The 22312-nt window shown below is 43.7% G+C and overlaps 1 protein-coding gene across 1 annotated transcript in view; it reads right to left on the bottom strand.

Moving 5' to 3' along the window:
* Positions 1–864: 864 nt before the first annotated feature.
* The window catches only part of ZHX3 (zinc fingers and homeoboxes 3), an 80273-nt gene continuing 58825 nt past the window's right edge, over positions 865–22312 (bottom strand). Inside the window, exons 3-4 of the mRNA XM_060230916.1 lie at positions 3863–6830; positions 865–1250 (exon numbers count right to left, since the gene is read on the bottom strand). Coding sequence (XP_060086899.1) covers positions 1219–1250; positions 3863–6692 — 2862 coding nt within the window. The 5' untranslated portion in view covers positions 6693–6830 and the 3' untranslated portion in view covers positions 865–1218. The remainder of the gene's footprint in view (positions 1251–3862; positions 6831–22312) is intronic.

Genomic DNA, 22312 nt, shown 5'->3' with positions numbered 1-22312 from the left:
AGCAGATCAAAAGAATCACAAGTTGAGGTCTGGTGATTGTTAGTTTGTGTTGACTGATGTCTTATTTATTATCTTATTTATTGCACTTCACACCTAATGACATCAATCTGCTATTTCAATTTATATTGCCTTCTTGTTGTTTCAGCCCAGTCAACACATACTAACAATCACCAGGCCTCAATTTGTGATTCTTTTAATCTGCTAAAAAAATATGCATGATTTTGCATACTAATTCACTGCTCACTTCCTCTATATTTAGGACTGTTTGCTGTTCCATCCTATTGTCTGATGAAGTGTGCTTCTAGCACATGAAAGCTTACATTCTGAATGAAATTATGTTGGTCTTAAAGATGCACTTGATCCCTGCTTTGTTCTAACAAAAGCAGAGTATAAGATCTAAACAACTTTGAGCCATGTAGGGAGGTTTCTATAAGTAAAATGTGGCACTTGCCAATCAAATGACTTTCTAATCACAATTATTTCAAAGCCTGCATTTTTTTCTCAGTAGCCTCCTTAGTAAGAAAAATTTCTTTGCTTTGTACAACAGGGAGAAAACTGAATTGGGATTTACAAAAAAATTATATTTTAGACTTAATAGTTGCATCTTATTTGCTGGGATAATTTCACATTATTTCACATGAAGGACAGAACAATACCTGATGCCACAGGTTTCTTCCATGATGCTCAACAAAAAAGTTCTAAAGATCCACATTCTATTGGTTTTGTGTTCAATTTGTACACAGTTCATTACCCACAAATATACTTGATTTCCAGACCCAGAGACCCAAATATGAGAATATATGCAATGATCCAGTCTTTGTAGAACAATAAAAATTTAAAATATATTGTGCCAAATGATAGTTCTTCGTCTATGAAAAGAGAATGTTTAACACAATGCCCAAGTTTCATGATCCTTCTGAAAGCCGGTTGGTAATTTCAAAAAGTTGATTCTTATGGATATGAAATTTGAAGGCGGCAGAGGAAAGTCCAGTGGAGAATAACACAGAAGGTCCTATACCAGACGGGAGAGAAAAGGATCCTGCGGGTAATATGTTGGGCTCTGCTCCTATGCTAGATTCTAAAGGTCTTGCTCTCTCCCAAAATGTGCTTTGCAAAAAGATGATCTTGGCATTGTGGCAGTGTTTCCACAGGTCCTTCTACACAGATTCCAGCCAGCCCCACCGCTGCTGAGTCTTCACAAATTTAACAGCAGATCCTTCAAGGGGAGGCAGCATTGGTTCTGTCAGTTTCTGAAAAGAAAAACCACACACACATGCATCACAATATACTTTATAACACTGGAAAAATCAGCAGACAGAAAGGCCAAGAAAGCTGAAAAAGCAGTCACTGTGACCTCAGCTGTTTTTTTTTTTAAAGGAGGGGGGGACTGATGGGGAAACGTGCCTTAAAATGCCTGCTTGCTCCTACGGGTGACTGGTTGGAACTCTTCCTGATTTTTACTGAGGTTCTGTCCACGATGGCTTTTATTCTCCTCTTCCTACCACCAGGAGACCAAAAGTTCCCTGCTTTCTGAAATGATTCAGCCCTTTCTCCCCCTGGCTGTCCCTTAGACTGGGAACTTGATTCAAGAACATGCACGTGGCACCACTCCTCTCCTCCCTCTACGAAACCCACTGTCTCCATGAAGTTATCTGTGTTCATCCACAAACTGAGAAGAAACTTAGGTATGTACAAGTATGTTCAGACACAGTCATTCTTTTTTGCCTGTCCCTTTGTCAGCCTCCTCACTGTTGAAATGCAGGGTCACATGAAAGAAGGTGCTGGGAAAATCTGTGATCAGAACATCCAAGCATTTTTAAAATGCTAATAAAAACATATGGGGGGAGTAATTTGGATCAGGGATATGCAGTGAGGATGAGGGGTTTTAACTCTTCTCCCATTTCAAGCAGTTTTGCAGACCAAAGCTCCATGAGGAGCAGGGAGAGTTAAAGTATATCTAATCCACACTGCCCCTCTCCGCCCATGGCTTCCATGACTATTTTCAAAATGATTCAAAGATCCAATCACAGATCTCCCAATGATTTGACTGTTTTGACCCTGAGATTACAAGCAAACCCTGAGGGCTTATATTCAACATGGCTTACAGAACAGAATGTAGAAAGAAAGAGACACAGAGTGAAGGATGGGGTGCAGAGAAGGAGTCAGCAAGATGAGGAGTCAGCAAGATGCTGAAGCCTGAGGACTTCCCAGAGGCCCACTCGCAGGCATAAACTTAATATCCCTGCTGTGAAATAACTGTGTATCTTATACAAAGCGGAAGTCCAATGGCACCTGGGGAAGACTAAAAACTGCCATCTGTCATGGCAAGCTGCAGTAAAGGGTAGAGATTCAGGTTTTAGATTGCTGCCGACTAGGGAAATAAATATCTAGAAGCACCATCAGGACCAATTACATTTATTTCAAGACAGATATATCACTGAAAAACCATGATGGGGAATTGTATGGGGTAGGTTTGGGGGTGGGCGTCAATGCTTGGTGTGAATTGCACTGTGAGCTTTTCAGGTGGAAACCTTGAATGGCCCTTTGGCTGCACCTTCCACTATGTCCCACTGTGACAACTGAGGGACGTTTTCTAAAGGTGCAACTCTTTAATGAGCAAAATCAAGAGCCGCCTGCCCATACAGATGCATTCCCAGTGATGGCGTCAACTTATGGAATGGCCTTGCCTGAGGAGGTCAGAAAGACTTCCATACAGTTTATGTTGTGATCCACCCCGAGCCCACTTTCGGGAAAGGGCAGAATATAAGCCTACTAAATAAATAAATACTTCTGTCATTCTGAAGAATGTGCACAACCAAAACGTTCAATAGGGTATTTTTATTAACAGATTAGTAGAATGAGCAGCCCAATAGGGAGCTTTTATAAAGGAATACTACACTGCAATGATTACTGTAGGTATCGCCTGAATTTACTGCATAGTCTTTACCTTGCAATTAACTTTATGTATCATTTACAGTTTGCTTGATTTAGGTAGTTTGCTGTTTTCACTGCTCCTTAATTTTGTAATCCTAGTCCTATTGCATTGTTCATTGGTTGTCTGATTACAGTCTATAAAGTAAATAAACAAATAATGCATCTCAGTGTAAGAGTTGATTTAAAAAAAGGCAGGGGCAAGTCCTGTCATGCCAGGGGCCATAAAAGCAAGTGGTAATAAAAACTATCAAACTCCGTAATAACAATTCACACCAAGCTTTGACTCCTCCCTCCCCCTTCCTTTCCCGTAAAATTTCCTAGTACAATTTTCCTGAGAACATATTTACAGGGATGCAAAGCTCTGCTGCTAGTACAAGTGGGAACAGTAATATAAAGACTATTGAGTTAGAATGGCAGGAGAATTGCTATTAAAATTAACAGCCAATTTGATCATATCTCAGTTGTAAATACCTTATGGATCTAAAGTTATGAATCAGAATGGAAGTGATGAGAGACAAAAAGTGTCCTGGATTAAAATACAATTTACTGCACTTGGCAAACTGTGGGATCCATCTAATCTAGGAAACAACATGAACCCTTTTTCTATTATAACAGCATGTTATATACTAAGCCACTTCTCCACAGAAAGCCAAGCAGTTTGACTACAGTTGCATCTGTGTTGCTTTCATGCAACCAAGAAAGCAAAAAAATTTTATGACGGGAAGGAGGATATAATGACATCTCCCACCCCACACAAACAAAATTAATTTCTAAAGAACTTACAGTTACTGATTTTTCCCCCAGGGAATTTTTATTTTATTTTTTGCTGCTGCTGTTGTTAAATTCACTTTTTGGTGGTAGAATGTGGCCTGCTAAAAGACAGTTGTCCCACAAGCAGAAACAGTCAGGAAGTTAACAAGTTTCTTACCAAGATGTCCTGTGGGCAGAGGACCATCTGCAAGTTCTGAACTGCCTTCCTGACCTCCAGGCTCCCAGGATTCACTGTTCTCAGAAGCCTCAGAGAAGGCATCAGATGCTCCTTTGTGACTGGTGGTTGGCTCACCAACGCTTGAGCACTGATCCTCACTGCCAGTATCTGAAATTGGCTTGTTTTCTTCATCCAGCCTTTCAGCAAACCACAGCCTAACCTGTGCGGCAGTCATCTGAGTTCTCTCACACAAACCTGGGAGACTGTCTTCATAGAGCATCTTGTTCTTTTGAAAATAGTCCTGGAGGATCTCCACTTTGGCATCACTAGGGTCGCCTAAGCCTTTAGGAAAGATGCCTTGCTTGTAGTTCTCATACCATCTCAGATTTCCATTTTTTAAACCATAGCGGCTATCTCCAAACCAACGAATTACTTCACCTCTGGGAAGACCTGACTCAGAGCACAATTTGTCATATTGTTCATTTGTAGGCCGTTGGGTCTGCACGAAGAGTTGTTTAAGCAAATGCCTTTGTTGCGCTGTTTTTTTAAGGCTTTGTTTAGGTTTCTGGGGTGCAGCAGGCTTGCTAGGAGAACTCTCTCTTTGATTGTCTACACTTGAGGCCAACAATTCACTTTTGCCGTTTGACTCAGTCACTTTGAGATTCTTCAGATTGATTTTTATAGGAGTCACTTTGCGCTCACCTGATGCCTGGGCACTACTGGCTGCATCCAATGAACCATTTTCATTTGAAGCTCTCAAATCATCCGAGGAGTCTTCTTCTTCCGCTGAGTCCTCTTCAGCCTCGTTCTCTACCTGCTGGGCTGTTTCTTTGACTGGTTGTCTTTTCCTCTGCTCTGAAAACCAGCTGTCAATCTCTCTCCTTGTCATTTTCGTTTCACTCCTCAAACGGTCTACCTCCTCCTCTGAAGGAAAAGGATCCTGTGCAAAGCTGCCTTCCAGGGCTTTCAGTTGTTCAGGAGCCCTCTCCTTGTATTTTGTAATAGAGAAATCAGGGGCCTGATGCCAGGACTGCCGACGGGTTGGGGTATGAGTTACAGGCACTGCTGCTGCTGCAGATGGTAATTCTGAGGCTGTTTTGGGAGATGAGGTGAAGGTAATTTCAGGCACTGAGTCTATGATTATTGTATCATCTCCAGCATATACAGCTCTGCTGCCTTTTATATTTCTGCAATGGTACCGCCTATCACTAAACCATTTTCGAACATCCTTTGTACTAAGGCCTGTGATTTTTGTCAGTCGCTCAACTTCAGCATGGCCAGGGAACTGATTCTTACAGAAACTAGTCTTTAGTGCAGACAGCTGTTCAAAAGACTTCTTATTTTTGTATATGTTAGGGTCTAGGAATTCCTGTGAAGATATGCTTGGGCAAACCGTGGGCTGTGTCTGAGAGGCACTGACAGCTTTCACAGCTGATGCAGGACTAGAAACTGACACCGCAGGAGGTTGCTTGGCTATCTGGGTCTTTGGAACTGAGGTTACTGCTATTGTGAGAGATGAAGTTGTACTCTGAAGTCCATTAGTTATTATGGGCTGGGTAACCAGCACACCACCAGCTCCTTCAGGTTTGCTGACGGTGTGGCCAGGCAAACTGGCCTGAATGAGATGCTGAACACTGTTAGGGCTTGCAACCAGAGGTGTATTCAACACTGTAATGGTGGGTTGGGGTACGGACTGAATAACAGTGTTGAACATTTTCTTCCGCGCATCTTCAATCTCCTCAGGTGACCAACTGATACCCTGTTTCAATCTCTGGGCTGTGAACCAGATTTTCAGCTGCTCTTCTGGGTACTTGGTCACCACTGTCAAGTAGCAAAGCTCAGCTTTGGTAGGGTAAGGGAACTTATGGAAAGAGTTTTTCAGAAAGCTGTTGGAGTCCATTGCAGCATTGTATGTTGGAATACTGCTCAAAGGAATCATTACTTTGGGAAGGGATTTTGATGTGGGTAGTTGCTGCTGAACCTGTGGTTGCTGCTGCAGTTGCACAAGTTGGGTAATGCCTGCTTGCAAAACAGGCAAACTTCCTACTATCGAGCCATTGACAACAGGTGTTGGTTTGACTGTATTTGACTGACCCGCTGTATTTGACTGACTTGCTGTATTTGAGTGATTCGCTGTATTTGACTGACTTGCTGGTGCAGGTCCATTGGTGAATGGCTGTTCACTTCCTTTTTTCTCTGGATCGTTGACTGGTTGACTAGACACGTTTTCTTTCAGCGTGTGAATTTTTTTCACTTCAGGTTTTGTTTTCATTATTTTCATAATGGGCGTTTTGGTAATGATAATTTCAGCTTGACTGTCTTGGCCTTCTTCTGGAAGATCCCCTGAAAAGACTTGGCTAGTGGAAGTGGCATCCCCAATGGTTTGCTCCACAATCACGTGATTGCCTTGTTTTGCAACATTGCAGATTAAGTTGGCTTCCCCAGCATGGCTCTCTGCATTGTGACAAGAAAGCTCTTTGTGGCTCTTCACTAGGAGACTGCACTGCACACACACAAAGGAGGGGTCTTTGCTAAAGTCTATGTGCTCAGAATCCAAGTGCCCAAGAAACTGACTAACATCTTGACAGCCAAAATCACAATACCTACATCTGTAAGTATCACCATCCAAAATACCTCTATGTCCATTGGACAATGTTCCAGTGTTGGGATTACTGCTAATAGTTTCAGTAACTGGTGAAGCAGCAGCAAGAGTAACAGACAGCTGAAATCCTTCACGATCAGCTCCAACAGCAGCTGGCTGAGACTCCTGCAGTGCCACTGTTTTTGTCGGTATCATACAGGGTGTTGTGGATTTTCTTTTGCTGGCCATTATTGCAACTGATAGAGATGATTGACGCTTACAAGTAAATCATTACTCTTTGAGAATGCTTCGCAGACTGAATTCCAGAAAGCCCATGATAATTGGAAACACGGGTGTCAAGTGTTGCAATAGCCATTGAATCTGAATCTATGAAAACAAACAAAGAGCATGTTAGGTTACAGATTCACACCAGCTACTAGCATCAGCACTATGTGCATTTCAATATTCAGTTACACAACTAATTCACAAGATATAAAATCAGATCAGTTTGGTTGACTAGAAAGTTTTTATAGTTTTTACCAACAAAAACTGTTAAAAAGAATTAAGGAGAAACATTTACTTAAGCAACACATTGTGATATAGCTGCAATTCTGGAACAAATATAAACCAAAAATAGAGGAAATCTTTAAATCAGTGTTGCCATGAGGGAATTATATTTCTGATCTAGTCTCCCACCACTAGGCTATGACAATCAATCAGATTGAGAATTCAATTTATAATCCTTCCCACCCAAAGTTTCAACTAGGGCATTGATTTGATGTGCTGAAATGTGAAGTTCTCCAACCGGGAAGAACTGGGAAGAGGAAACTGAAAGGAAAGATAAATAGGGTCAAAACCCTTGGGGAAGCTTGGAGGCTATTTAAAACTACAATCCCAAAAGCGCAGATAAAATATATACAAGTCAGGAAAGGCACAAATAGATATTTAAAAAAGCCTGCATGGTTAGAACAAAGTAATGGAAGCTGTAAAAGGTAGGAAGGATTCCTTTAAGCGATGGAAAGCTAGTTCAAGTGAGGTTAATAAAAGGGAACACAGGCTGTGGCAAATCATATGCAAGACTGTGATCAGGCAGGCAAAAAGGGACTATGAGGAGCATATTACAAAAACTTTAAAGACCAACAAATACACATTTCTTTAAATACATTAGAAGCAGGAAACCAGCCATGGAGGCAGTGGGATCCTTCAATGACTAAGGGGTAAAAGGATTACTGAAGGAGGATAGGGAAATGGCTGAGAAGCTGAATGCATTTTTTGCCTCCGTCTTCACAGTGGAAGTGTTTGCCCACTCCAAAACTGCTAATTTTGGGAGGAGTGTTAAAAGACCTGAATCTGATTGAGGTAACGAGAGATGAGGTCCTATGACTGATAGACAAATTAAAAACTAAGAACGAATAAGTCACCAGGCCCGGATGGCATACATCTGAGAGTTCTGAAAGAACTCAAAGTGAAATTCTGGATCTCCTGACAAAAATATGCCAAAAACATGTTTGTTCACCCCCTCAAAGAACTCTAACAGGTTGAAATCTGCCTCCATTCCTAAGGACTGGAAGGTAGCAAATGTCACCCCCATTTTTAAAAAGGGTTCCAGAGGAGATCTGGGAAATTACAGGCCAGTCAGTCTGACTTCAATACCAGGAAAGTTTGTGTAAACCATTATCAAAGAGAGAATTAGTAGGCACACTGACGAACAAAAGTTATTAAGACTCAGCATGGGTTCTGTAAGGGAAGATCTTGTCTCACTAACCTGTTAGAGTTCTTTGAGGGGGTGAACAAACATGTGGACAAAGGGGACCCAACAGATGTTGTTTACCTTGACTTCCAGAAAGCTTTTGATAAAGTTCCTTATCAAAGGCTCTTTAGTAAGCTAGAGAGTCATGGGGTAAAAGGACAAGTCTTCTTGTGGATAAAAAACTGGCTAATTAATAGGAAATAGAGAGTGAGTATAAATGGGCAATTTTCCGAGTGGAGAGTGGTAAGCAGTGGGGTACTGCAGGGCTCAGTACTGCGTCCGATGCTTTTTAACTTTATTAATAATTTGGAGTTGGGAGTAAGCAGTGGCTAAGTCTGCGAATGACACTAAATATTGTTGTGAGGCACTCCAAAGGGATCTGTCGAGGCTGGGCAAGCGGGCATCAACATGGCAAATGAGGTTCAGAGTGGCCAAGTGCAAAGTAATGCATATTGGGGCCAAAAATACTAACTATAAATACAAGTTGATGGGGTGTGAACTGGTGGAGATTGACCAAGAGAAAGATCTCGGGGTCATGGTAGATAACTCACTGAAAATGTCAAGACAGTGTGCGACTGCAATAAAAAAAGGCCAACGCCATGCTGGAAATTATTAGGAAGGGAACTGAAAACAAATCAGCCAGTATCATAATGCCCCTGTATAAATTGATGGTGCAGCCTCATTTGGAATACAATTTTGATCACCTCACCTCAAAAAAGATGTTATAGCACTGGAAAAAGTGCAGAAAAGGGCAACTAGAATGATTAAAGGGTTGGAACACTTTCCCTGTGAAGGTTAAAGGTTAAAACGCTTGGGGAACTTTAACTTGGAAAAATGTCAACTGAGGGGTGACATGATTGAGGTTTACAAGATTATGCATCGGACAGAGAAGGTAGAGAAAGAATACTTTTCTCCCTTTCTTACAGTACAAGAACTCATGGACATTCAATGAAATTGCTGAGCAGTTGGGTTAGAACTGACAAAAGGAAGTACTTCTTCACCCAAAGTGTGATTAACACATGGAATTCACTGCCACAGGAAATGGTGGCAACTACAGGCATTGACAGCTTCAAGAGGGGATTGGATAAACATATGGAGCAAAGGTCCATCAGTGGCTATTAGCCACAGCTTATCATTGGAACTCTCTGGGGTAGTGATGCTCTGTATTCTTGGTGTTTGGGGGGGGGGCACAGTGGGAGGGCTTCAAGTGTCCCGGCCCCACTGATGGATCTCCTGATGGCACTTGGGTTTTTTGGCCACTGTGTGACACAGAGTGTTGGACTGGATGGGCGACTTTAACCTGATCCAACATGGCTTTTCCTATGTTACATACAATAAAAATTACATCAAAATTGTTTAGACCCAAGGGACAATTCTCATAAGAAAAAAAGATTAAATCCATCCTATCCCATGAGGCAGCTGTTAAAAACAATACATATATATATATATTACAACTGAGCAAGTAAACACGAAAGTAGGTTAACCAAGCCATAGAAAGTATGGGGAGCCACCCTAAAACTTCATCGGAGCCAAGTATGAACACAACAGAAGATTTACCAGCCCTGGAATCAAAACAATGTCAAGAAAATGGCTTTACTGGTTAACTTTGTGGTAAAATGCACATCGTAACATATTTTTAAAAGAGAGGAAGGGACTTTTTGTTCTGCTGAGCCTACATTTGCCACATTGTCCAGCAGAGTAAGAAAGATTTAAATTTACCATTATTGTCATAAAACTACCATTATTACCATAAACAGATAATGAGAGAAAGGTCAGTTTACAGACTCTCTCATACATGTGAGAGAGAAAAAGGATTTTTAGAAAGGATTTACAGAGAAGGAAGCAAATCTGGTATTACCCTCAAATGAGTCACATGACTCCCATATGCCACACTAGGAAAGACACACATACAGTAATGTAAGATGTACAGCTTAACAGATGAATGAATAAATATAAATTAAGATTTCCAGAAATGCTTCATTATGCAAATTTCCATAGACCTTGACTCCAGCAGCAATTACAGCAACATAAGCAAACAACATTAGCTATACCTGTAGAACTGATTCAAGAGGGTGTGTCTTATTATGGGTTTGTTTACATATATTCTAAGGTCAAAAGAACAAAATGCTCTTTCCGTCTCTCCAGGAGGATCACTTCCAATGGAATACAATTGGGATATCTAGCCTAGAACTATTCCTAGTTCTCTTTCCTTCAGAACACTTAGCCATACTCTTTATGGCGAACTTGAAACAAGCCTAGGAAAGGAAAAGCAAGATCTTATTGTTGTCATTTCCAATGAAAAACTATTTATTTATTTATCAGATTTATATCCTGCCCTCCCCCAACAGGCTCAGGAGTTAGGATGCTACTCTTTTATGGAAAGGCCCACACCTCTGCACCTTACTCATCTGAACTCTATACCAAGGGCCCTCATGAATATAACTCTAACTATGTAGGAGTTGGAGGATGCTACTCCTTTATGGAAAGGCCCATACCTTTGCACCTTACTCATCTTAACTCTATACCAAGGGCCCTTATGAATATAACTCTAGCCAAAAGTAGGACTCACTCCATGGCTGGATCTAAATGATAAAGTAATAACAAGTGTCAATGACAGAACAACTAAGAAAACACATCAGTTTTAATACAGTTAAAAAACTAAAAAGTGCCACTTAATTTGGGATATTATAACTCAATTCCCAGAAAAAGTTACTATTTGCCTGGCTCACTCTGTGTCAAGTTAGTTTGAATTTTAGCACAGTGACAACATACCAGGCAAAATGCAATCAGAAGGACTGTTTGTACATGTCTTCCCCCCTCCACCCCGAACAGTTATATAAGCTCATGCAAAAAGTCTGGCGCAGACTTGCATTTGCAACTTGAGTTGTATACCAAGTAGACCAATCTTAACAGGATGTTTTTGATTACAAAGCAGACGGAGAACTTGTACTTGCAGAGTCACAAAGGAACCAAAGCTAAGAGCAACATTTCTCATCTAACATCAGAACAGACTAGATCTATTTTTTAAATGTAGAGATGGTTCATTTAAAAGTCTTAACCATTTCCACTTTAACCATTCCAGTCATCTACAAAACCCCTTAGAAACATGCAGATATTTTCTTTCCCCAACCTGTGCCACTTCATACTCTGTGTAGCCTTCGGCATTGAGGGGGCCACAATTAGCCTCTAGTATTTCAAACCCTTCGCCCCTCTCCATCTTCTTTCCTTTGAAAATTTTGCTGAAAAGTAAATGGGATCTGTTAGATCCCAGTTAAAGTAGAGGAAAGCAAAATGGAACTATCTAGGTGCAACATAATAAAAACACTCAATGCCACAATAACTACTTTATGTTGATGTTGCAATCAAATTCAGGAGATGTTAACTTCTTGTATTTTTTTTTAAATCATACTCCAGGCAGTTGGAAGTTGAAGTAAAATAAATGTTTGAATGAATGAAAGAAAGAAAGCTACACATGTGCAAAAACAGAAGTTCTTCAAAAACATTTCAAATATTTGCTACAGAGGGTGAAAGTGTCTACCAGTTATAGCAGATTGCCAGTGATAACCTTACTTCAATTTTGGCAGCTGCTCCCCACCTGTCCAGCTGGGGTGGAGGAGGGTGAGTCACTGGCCATTTCTCGTAGTGCTTTTTCCTGTACAGGGATTCATACTTTTGTATTTTCAAGAAGTCTTTGGGTTGAAAAAGAATGGCAACACTGATGTGTGTTTCCATTCTATGCACTGGGGAAAGCTGCACCGGAAAGCAGTGTCCACCTCAAACCTGGCCATCCATTTTAAGAGATTACACCTTAAAATGTTTGTTCATTCAAAAAGGTTGAGACAAATGTAGAGACACAAATTCTCTTCTCATTCAGCTAGTCCAAGAAAGAAAATAACTCAACTTCTACTTGTTACAGATGATTCTCAAACGCATATTTTACATGGGTTCATTAATGATTTGGAGTTGGGAGTAAGCAATGAGGTGGCTAAGTTTGCGAATGACACTAAATTGTTCAGAGTGGTGAGAACCAGAGAGGATTGTAAGGCACTCCAAAGGGATCTGTCAAGGTTGGGTGAGTGGGCATCAACATGGCAAATGAGGTTCAATGTGGCCAAGTGCAAAGTAATGCACATTGGGGCCAAAAATCCTAACTATTAATACGTTGATGGGGTGTGAACTGGCAGAGACTGAGAGATCTTGGGGTTGTGGTAGATAATTCACTGAAAATGTCAAGACAGTGTGCGACTGCAATAAATAGGCCAATGTTATGCTAGAAATTATTAAGAATGGGACTGAAAACAAATCAGCCAGTATCATAATGTCCCTGTATAAATTGATGGTGCAGCCTCATTTGGAATACTGTGTACAATTCTGGTCACCACACCTCAAAAAAGATATTATAGCATTGGATAAAGTCCAGCCACACTGTATTGTTGGAACTGTCTGGGGCAGTGATGATCTGTATTCTTGGTGTTTGGGGGGACAACTGCAAGAGGGTTTCTGGTGTCCTGACCCCACTGAAGGACCTCCTGTTGGCACCTGGGGTTTTTTGCCACTATGTGACACAGAGTGTTGGGCTGGATAGGCCATTGGCCTGAACCAACATGGCTTCTCTTATGTTCAGTGCATTAAAATATATTAAAGACATTCTGATAATATATTCCTGTCTACTTTTAAGAATAGAGTAATTTACAAACATCTTTGTGAATTTTATAATCTTAGTTTGTGAATATGCCCTGGATTCTAATGCCTAGCATTATTTTCTGGAAGATCAACTTCAATACTAATGATTTTAAATATGTAATTTTTAAAACCTAGGCATATATTACTATCCAGTCTTACTGCTAGTGTTATCCAAGTTATTTGGATGACAATAAGCACACTGAAATTACCTTTTATTAAGAAGATAACAATTTTGGAGGAAATATGAACTACAATTAAAAGAATCTATAGATTACTGTAGTTAAACTTAAAATATATGCTGATGGCTATAAATGTTCTCATTCTTTTCAGTTTGGCAGGATTTAAGTGGCTTGTTTCTAAATGTTTCATGGAATTAATGAATTAAGAGTTTGTAATGCAAAACATTTGGTCTGGCCAAGGCCAAAGTCTACAACTGGAAGATTAAAAGTGTGACCTTTTCCCAAGCCTCGCTTAGCAACTAAAGTTGAACATGTGCCACAAAGCATGATTCTTAAAATCTCTTAGCACATATTAATTTTTCCTTAACATGCCTTCAATACCTAGACAATATACAACCTTTTCCAACCCAAGACCCATCTTTAATGCCCTGGCAGTAGCACTGAGCTGCAACAGTGTGAAAGAAAGTCACATGACAACAGTGTGACAGGAAGAGGAGTTGCCAAAAGTTATGGCTTCAGTGGGAGCTTTGCACAGGAAGCACACAAGCAGTGTAGGATGATTTAATGGTGGAATGAGCATAAGCTTGGCCAAGGAAGAAAGAGAAGGGAAGAAAGTGCTTTGGCAGGGGAGGGGTGCCCTGGTTCTGTCTATGCTGAAGAGGAATTCTCTCCACCACTCTGACCTCACTTTGCTATGCTTATCCTCTTAATATGGCTCCTCTGTTTTTATTCACGTACATTAGTAGCATGCCTTGTAAAAAAAATCACCCAAAATAAACAGCAGCTGCCTAGAGAGCTGCATCTCAGCAAATGGGGGTCCATGATGCACTTGAGGGCCCCAAACTATAGGCTGAGACTAGTGATCTAAAGCATGGTAGTGGAGTAAACACTTTATTAAGGGGAATTAAAGCCTCCTGACTTGTGGTTATGGAGACTCTGTGTATAATCAAAAATCTAAGACTGGGTACAAATCCACATCTGGCCCTTGGGGAAAGGCACCTGGAACCAGTTGTATACTTGTGAAAAGTCTTAGTAACATGGGCACACTTTCTGTAGCTTCCAGTGGAAGCTCAATAAGAACAGGTTGCTTACCTGTAACTGATGATCTTCGAGTGGTCATCTGTGCAGTCACACTGATGGGATATAGGCGCCTGCGCCGATCTCGATCGGTATTCTTGAAAGCTGCGGATTTCCGCGCCCCAGGCCCAGTGCGCATGCGCAGAAGCCCCACTGCGCATGCCCACAGGGACCGGAGCGGACATCCCGCCAGTTCCTTCTGACCGCTGCGTAAGCCCTTAGAGATGGACCGGCAGCGGAGGGGAAGGAGGGCGGGTAGTGTGACTGCACAGATGACCACTCGAAGATCATCAGTTACAGGTAAGCAACCTGTTCATCTTCTTCGTGGTCTCTGTGCATCACACTGATGGGAGATTAGCAAGCAGAGTCCTACCTGGAGGAGGGTGCAACGGTCCATCATCGAGAAGCCTCTTGAAGCACCGCACGGCCCACTGATGAGCGCCTACGCCAGTCCAGGTCCAACGCGTAATGGTTTACAAACGTATGCGGGGAGGACCAAGTGGCCGCATCACAAATGTCCTTCAGTGGGATTCCTCTCATAAAGGCTGCCGATGTCGCTAGGGCTCTAGTGGAATGAGCTCTAATCTGTCTTGGCAGGGGTCTCTTGCATAACAAGTAGCATAGTTTTATCGTCTCAGTTATCCATTTGGAGATTCGCTGTGACGATACTCTTACACCTTGTGATGTTGTGGAATATGAGACAAAAAGTCTAGTGTCCTTACGTCCAGGCCTCACTCTTTACATCTAGAGTGTGAAGTTTCCTCTCCCAGTCTGACCTTGGGTTTGGAAAGTACACAGGTAAGCATATCTCTGCATTCAGGTGAAAGGCAGATGTCACTTTCGGCAGGAAGGTTACATCCGGGCGCAGCCTCACTCCTTCTGCACTGAATTTCAAGTATGGGTCATCGCAGCGCAACGCTGCCAGTTCACCGACCCTGCGGGCTGAGGTAACGGCCACTAAGAAGGCTGTTTTCCAAGACAGTAATTGCAAGGAACATGTCGCCATTGGTTCGAAGGGTTTTCCCGTTAATGCCTGCAACACTGCTGGAAGGTCCCAAGCCGGGGCTGTGTCACGTACCGTAGGGTACAGTCTTGCTAAGCCCTTTAAGAACCGTTTGGTATCAGGGTGAGAAAATACCGAATGGCCTCCCAATTGTTCATGGTTAGCCGATATAGCTGCCAGGTATACCCTCACCGATGACACGGTTAGCCCCTTGTCCATTAGTGAAAGCAAAAAGTCAAATATTAGTGGTAGGCCTGCTGTCCTAGGTTCTTTATTAGTCTTATTAATAAATTGGGCAAACCTTGTCCATTTATACTGATACGATTTCCTCGTGGATAACTTTCTACTATTCAGCATGACGTCAAGGGCTCTGTCCGACAATCTCGTCACTCCAGCCGCCAAGCTGTGAGTTTCAGGTGGGGTACATCGTGGTGAATCACCCTGCCCTCGTGAGATAGTAGAAGGTCTGAGCTCACTGGAAATTGGTGGAACCTCCCGTGAGACAGCCGCAGTATCGGGGAGAACCATTGTTGTCTGGGCCACCATGGTGTGACGAGAATCCCCTTGGGGCGTTCTAAATGAATCTTGTGAACCACTCTCGTGATCAGTGGGATCGGTGGGAAGAGGTACACGTGCCGGCGGGACCATGGGATCAGTAACCCGTCTCCCAACGATAGGGGGTCCGCCCCCCCTCTGCAGCAAAATTTTTCGCATTTTGAGGTGCTGCGTGTGGCAAACACGTCCACTTCCGGTGTGCCCCATTTCTGGAACACCGGCCGAAGGAACTCCCAATTGAGTTCCCATTCGTGGAGAGAGGCTCCCCCTCGACTGAGGTAATCCGCACAGGCGTTCAGATTGCCTGGCAGATGTGTGGCTACTAGAGTTGTGTCCAATTCTCTGCAGATTTCCCAAATCCTTAGGGCCAGAAAGCACAGTTTCCTCGAAACCGTGCCGCCTTGTCTGTTCACATAAGATAGGGCAGTGGTGTTGTCTGTCAAGATCGCTACCGTTCTCCCCGTAATCAGGTGTTTGAAGGAGAGGACGGCATGATGTATGGCCAACAGCTCCAGGAAGTTGATGTGGTAACGCAGAAGATCCTGAGGCCATTTGCCCCCCACACACATGTCGTTCGCGTGTGCACCCCAGCCCCACAGGGATGCATCCGTGGTTATAGTCAGCGTGGGAGTCTGCCTGTGGAACGGGGCTCCCTGGAGGAGGTTCTGTCTCTCCTGCCACCAGGGCAGGGTCCAGAGCACCGACGGTGGGACCGTCAGTTGGCGTGAAGGGGGGTCTGTTTGGCAGTTGAACACACGTAGGAACCACAGTTGCAGTGTCCTCATGTGGAATCTGGTGAATCTCAGTACTGCCGTGGTCGCTGCCATTAAGCCCAGGAGGCGTTGAGCTTGGAACGCCGTGACTGTAGGGTTGGTCAGGAACACGTGTATTAGAGATATGATGTCTTCCGCTCTTTGTGTCGGCAGGAAAGCCCTGCAGGCCTTTGAGTCCAATATGGCCCCTATGAATTGCACCCTCTGGGAGGGCTGCAATGCCGATTTCTTTAGGTTGACCTGTAGGCCTAATTTTTGCAGAAGGGCTAAGGTGACTTCTACGTGCCGTGTCAAAAGTTTTTCCGAACTCGCTACCAGCAGCCAGTCGTCTATATAGGGAAAGACAGTGATCCCCTGTAGACGTAGATGAGCAGCCACCACCACCATGATCTTTGTAAAAACTCTCGGTGCCGTAGAGAGGCCAAAGGGCAAAGCTTTGTATTGGTAGTGGGAGTCTCCAATTGTGAATCTGAGGAACTTTCTGTGGCCCTGATGTATGGTCACATGGAAGTAGGCATCTTGCAGGTCTAATGTGGCCATCCAATCCCCTTGGTTCAGTAGGGGTAGGATGTTTTGTAGGGAGACCATTCTGAATTTGTGGTTTTGTATGAAATTGTTTAGGCCTCGTAAGTCCATGATGGGTCGAAGGCCTCCATCCTTTTTGGGGATGGTGAAATAACGGGAGTAAAACCCTCGCCCCTCTTGGTTGGTTGGCACCTTCTCTATCGCATCTTTTAGGAGAAGCGATTGGACCTCCTCCTGTAGAGTGAGAGATGTTCTGGTGTGAATGACAGTGGGAACTGTGGGGTTTTCTCTGAATTCTATTTGATAACCCTCGCGGATTATCGACAGAACCCATTTGTCCGTAGTGATTGTGGACCATACCGGAGAGTATGGGAAAAGTCTGGTATGGTGTGAGTCCGAAAGGTAGGGGGCAAAGCAGGGGGAAAGGCAGTCAAAGACCCTGTTTGGACGGTCTATTCCCCTTTTGTCTGGATGGCTGTGACGAATTAGGTGAGTACTTCGTTTTCGGGTTGTACGGCGGCTTGGAGTAGGTTGAGGAACCTTTGGGCCTCCATTGTTGCTCTGTGGGTTGCTTGGAGAATGGCTTCTTACTCCAAGGTTTGTTCCAGGAGCGCTTCCCCTGGGTTCTAGATGACATGGGAACCCCCAAATTGCGAGATGTTTTGATGCTTTTGTCCATCTCTTGCAATATGGTGTCTGTGGTGGAGCTGAATAGCCCACTTCCGTCGAAGGGGAGATCTTCGATGCAGGATTGTGTATCCGGCTGGAGTGCCGTCGACCTCAACCAAGAGTGGCGTCTCAAGGTGATAGCCGAGGTGAGTGTTTTTGCTGAGATGTCACCTGCATGTTTAGCCGAATTAATTTGCTGCTTAGCTAGTGCTATGCCTTCCCTTTGAATCTTCTTGAGTGCCTGTTTGGCTTGTTCTGACAGGTCCGGAAGTGTTGATAACTGGTCCCATAGGGCGTATTGGTAGCGGCCCATGCACACGCCATAATTTGCCACCTTTATACCCAGCGAGCCCGCCGTATAAATTTTTCTGCCTAAATTGTCCAACTTCTTTCCTTCCTTGTCTGGAGGAGAAGCATGTGTCTTTCTGGCCTTTGACGAGGACGCCACCACCACCGAGTTCGGTTTCGGGTGGGTAAACAAAAACTCGGCTGTGGATTCCTGAACTCGATACATGTGGTCGAGTCTTCGGGAGCTTATTGGTGTCGAGGCTGGCTTGTCCCACGATGCTTTTGTCGTGTGTAGCATCACCGTAGTAAGTGGTAAAGCTATGGCCGTCGAGGTATCCAATTGCACGACATCGAACACGTTATCGGTAACCACCGGCTTGGGTTGGACCGTCGGTAGCGATAGGGTATGTGCCATCCTTTTAATTAGATCTCCATATGATTTTAAGTCCTCTGATGGAGATATGGGCAACTCTTCGCCTACCTTGCTGGATGGAGCTGGCTCTTCCGGCGAAGAAATTTCCTCTCGGGGAGAGTCTTCCCCGGATGTTGGGGAGCCTTCTCTGGATTCTGAGTGCTCCGAGGAATGCTTGGGTGTTTCTTGGGCCCTTGGTGACTCGGGAGTCTTCCGCTCGGGGCTCCGAGATCGTGGGGTAGTCTTCAGCTCTTTCGGTGGCGATGTGTCCGGTGGTTTCGACACCGACGCCGACGGCGTGTGTCGAGGTCGGTATGACGTTCGGGATCTGACAGATGCTTCCGATTGTTGGTCCCAATCCAGATGTCTGGGAGGGAACCAGGGGAACATAGAAGGCATGGGGCAGGACCCGTAGAGGTACTGCCACTGTCTTTGATCCCACGACATTGTAGGCGGTGGTTTCGGAGGAGAACGATCCCTGTTGCGAGATCTCTCCTCTGAATCTCTGGATCGATGCCGATACCGGGGAGCATGCCGAGGGCTTCTTGAACGGTCGCGCCCGCGGTCCTCTCTCGGCGTGGTAGATCGATCTTCCTTGGGGTTCTGGGTTTGCCGACGATCGGGGCTGACTGATGGTTCCCTGATCGGCGTTCGGGGTTGAGCGGTGTCTTCCACGGTGTGAATCTCCAGTGGACTGCTCTCCGCTCCCGATCTCTGGGATAGCTCTAAGTCGCGATCCGAGTCTGACGAAATGGCGATCTGCGTCGACATCGATGCCAACACCGGGGGGCTTAACCGGCGGCGTGGGGAAGCGAACAGCTTCAGTGGTGGTACTTTCGCCGTCGATCCCGATGGTGACGTCGGTAGCGAAGTTGCGGACGATCGATGTTTGTCCGATTTTTTCTTTTTCTTCGCTTCCGGCTGCAGTCCCTTCTCCTCCCTTGGCCGTTTTGCAGGAGTGGAGGAGGCGGACTTTGATGCCGAGCCCGATTTTGTGGGGCGGGCGGCGTCGGAGGTGCTCTTGTCGGCGCCGAGCGACTCCGATGTCGACGGGGTGTGCGTCGCTGCCGACGTTCGTTTAGGCGACAGTGCTTTCTCCATCAGTGCCGCTGCTAAACGACCCGCGCGGTTCTTTTTCGTCTGGCGGGAAAATTTTGCGCAGTGGACACACGCGTCGGGGATATGCGTTTTTCCCAAGCAAAAAAGGCAAAGAAGGTGTCCGTCTGTGGGGGAGATCTTGCTACCGCAGTTCTTACACCTTTTGAAAAATCCCCACCGTTTTTCCATACGGGGGGGGGGGGGTGAGGGAAAGGCGGGAAAAAGGGGAAAACTGAGGGAAAAATCTCGGAAAAATCTTTCGCCTTCTCCCTCCCTAGTCTTTAAAAAGACTGTTGTGTGGTCTATGCCAAGTAAAGTCCTATAACGTTCAAAATCCAACAACTAGCAACTTCCAAGAAAAGGATTTCTACCGACCGTGCGAGAGATCGACCGATCCAAGCAGCGGTCAGAAGAGAACTGGCGGGATGTCCGCTCCGGTCCCTGTGGGCATGCGCAGTGGGGCTTCTGCGCATGCGCACTGGGCCTGGGGCGCGGAAATCCGCAGCTTTCAAGAATACCGATCGAGATCGGCGCAGGCGCCTATATCCCATCAGTGTGATGCACAGAGACCACGAAGAAGATCTAGTTAGTTTAACTCAATAGAAGTGTAGTCAGTGTACAGAGCTTAGCAAAAGGAAAGTATTTTGGGGAGCTACATACATTCACCTTGTAACTGAAATTTATATATGTTAACTAGAAAGAAGGATAAAGTTGATATCAGCGGTATTGTTTTTGGAAACATAGTATTATCGTAGGGCTGTATTTTTCAAACTGAAGCTTGGTTTCTGTGATGTCCAGTTCCTTTAAGGAAGAAGCCTGCATTGAAAGACTCTGGCACTTGATGGATCAGAAAAGCTGGACTTTGCTCAGAACAAAGTTGCATCATATAATAACCAGTTACTTAACTGAATTTAAATACATTATCTGCTGCACATCTCTTTTCCCTTTTATACCTTTTAGTTTAGTCATATAAATCTTGTTGTATTGTTCCATATGTTGGAGGGTATTGACAAATTGAACAACTTGCAAGTTGTGTTCCTCATTTAGCCCTACAGAACTCACACAAGCAGAAGTTATATCAGTACAACACTTCCAGCTGGTTCTTGCACATAGAATATTCCTGCTTAGAACATGTGGAGGGTCTGGCTAGATCCAAGATGTAGGGGTCAATACCATTCTACCACAGAGATGGTAAGAAATCCTTATTACAGTCATTAAGGTTACAAGTACATTTGCTTTAAAAAGAAAAACAAGGTAGGAACATCTTACTGAGTGAGCAATTTCTCTTGACCCTAAAAAACAAAGAGCAAAACATGACCAAGCGTAACTTGCAAATAACATCCAATTAGAGGAATAAAAAAAATTGCCAGTTAGCATTAGCTGCTGCTCATCAATCATAATGAAGATATAAACTCCTGCTTTTATAAGGTCAAACAATGTAATTAGCAGGTAACTTCTTCAGCCTCTGCTCTGAGTCAGTTTGTGGGACACTATCAGTGGGAGGTTCTAGAGGATAAAGGGACAGTGATTGGACAAAGGCTGCAGTCCAGAAATGTAGGTTTGCTTCATGCACATGCACTGTTTCCTGTGGTAGCTCCTCCCAGCAAGCCACAAAACCAATTACTTAAACTCTTTCAACATTCAAAGAATTTGAAGATACAAGAGATAAGTATGGCTTACTACCCCTTGACTGAGCAGAAAAACATTTTGGCTTGCCAGGAGGGCAATTTCTATTCATTCCTCTTCCCTGCTGCAGCACACCCAACACTCTACTTTTGGTTTGCTGGATCCTGTAAGAAATGTCTGGCCTTTTGTCAGTGTAGCACTTGCTTCCCTAGATTCACAGCTCCTGTTAAAAACTGAAAGAGAGCTCTGAAAATTTTTAATTCTGTTTTCTGAAGGAAATTCCTGTCAATGACTCCTTGCTTGTAGTTGCAGGGAGTCATTTATGGTAACTGTATATACCTCCACAGGGGGTAATAACCTATTTCCCACAAAACATCTCCACCTTTGTTTTGTTAAGCATCCTGCTTATTGAAGAGCTCTGGTGAACTCTAAAGCTTGCACATGGCTCGCTGTCATTTTGGCTGGTCTTAATAAAAAGGTATTTTGTTGATTCTGATCACAGATATTTAATTGTCTTTTCAATTTTTTCTTACTATTCTGCATTATGTAGAACAAAATTCTAGGAGGGAACATTATGCTCCTGATCTTAAATGGTGTTAGAAATGTATCTGGCAGAAAGAAAATATTTATTATGGTTGTTTAAACTTTTTATCCTCCCCTTTCTCCCAGGAGCTCAGGGCAACACACATCAAAATGAATCCTATGGAACATTTCTGTCAGCACAAAAGCTCTTGCACAAGCAATTCATGGCAAGGAGCCCTTGAGCCACATCAACGTGACTGTATCCTATCTTGCCTTTCTGCTTGTGCAAGACAAGGCATATTTCAGTACCATCCCTACCACAACCACCCAATAATGAATTTCTGTTATCAAATTACACTGCACCTCCAAACTGGACTGCAAAGACAGCATCAAATAGTCTTCTGATTTTTGTACACAGCAACCATAATCGGAACTGAAGAATCAGTGTTTGGTCTTAGAGGAGCTCTTGCATGTCTTACAGAAACAAAACTATGTAAAGAAAATTTCTCCTTCACTATCACACACCAAAAACAAGGCCACCGTCCTTCCTCTTCTCCACATTATCCTCACAACCACCCTATGAGGTAGGTTAGACTAAGAGGAAATGCTTGTAACTGTATGTAGAAACAAATCTAAAATCCTGTTGTGAGCAAAAAAGGAAAACCAAAATTAAGCACATTAAATTGTGTTTCTATATGATATATTTTAA

The sequence above is a fragment of the Heteronotia binoei genome, chromosome 2 (assembly GCF_032191835.1).
Source record: "Heteronotia binoei isolate CCM8104 ecotype False Entrance Well chromosome 2, APGP_CSIRO_Hbin_v1, whole genome shotgun sequence".
NCBI classification, from domain to species: domain Eukaryota; kingdom Metazoa; phylum Chordata; class Lepidosauria; order Squamata; family Gekkonidae; genus Heteronotia; species Heteronotia binoei.
Note: the sequence above shows the minus strand (reverse complement) of the source record. Positions and strands in the feature narration are given on the sequence as shown.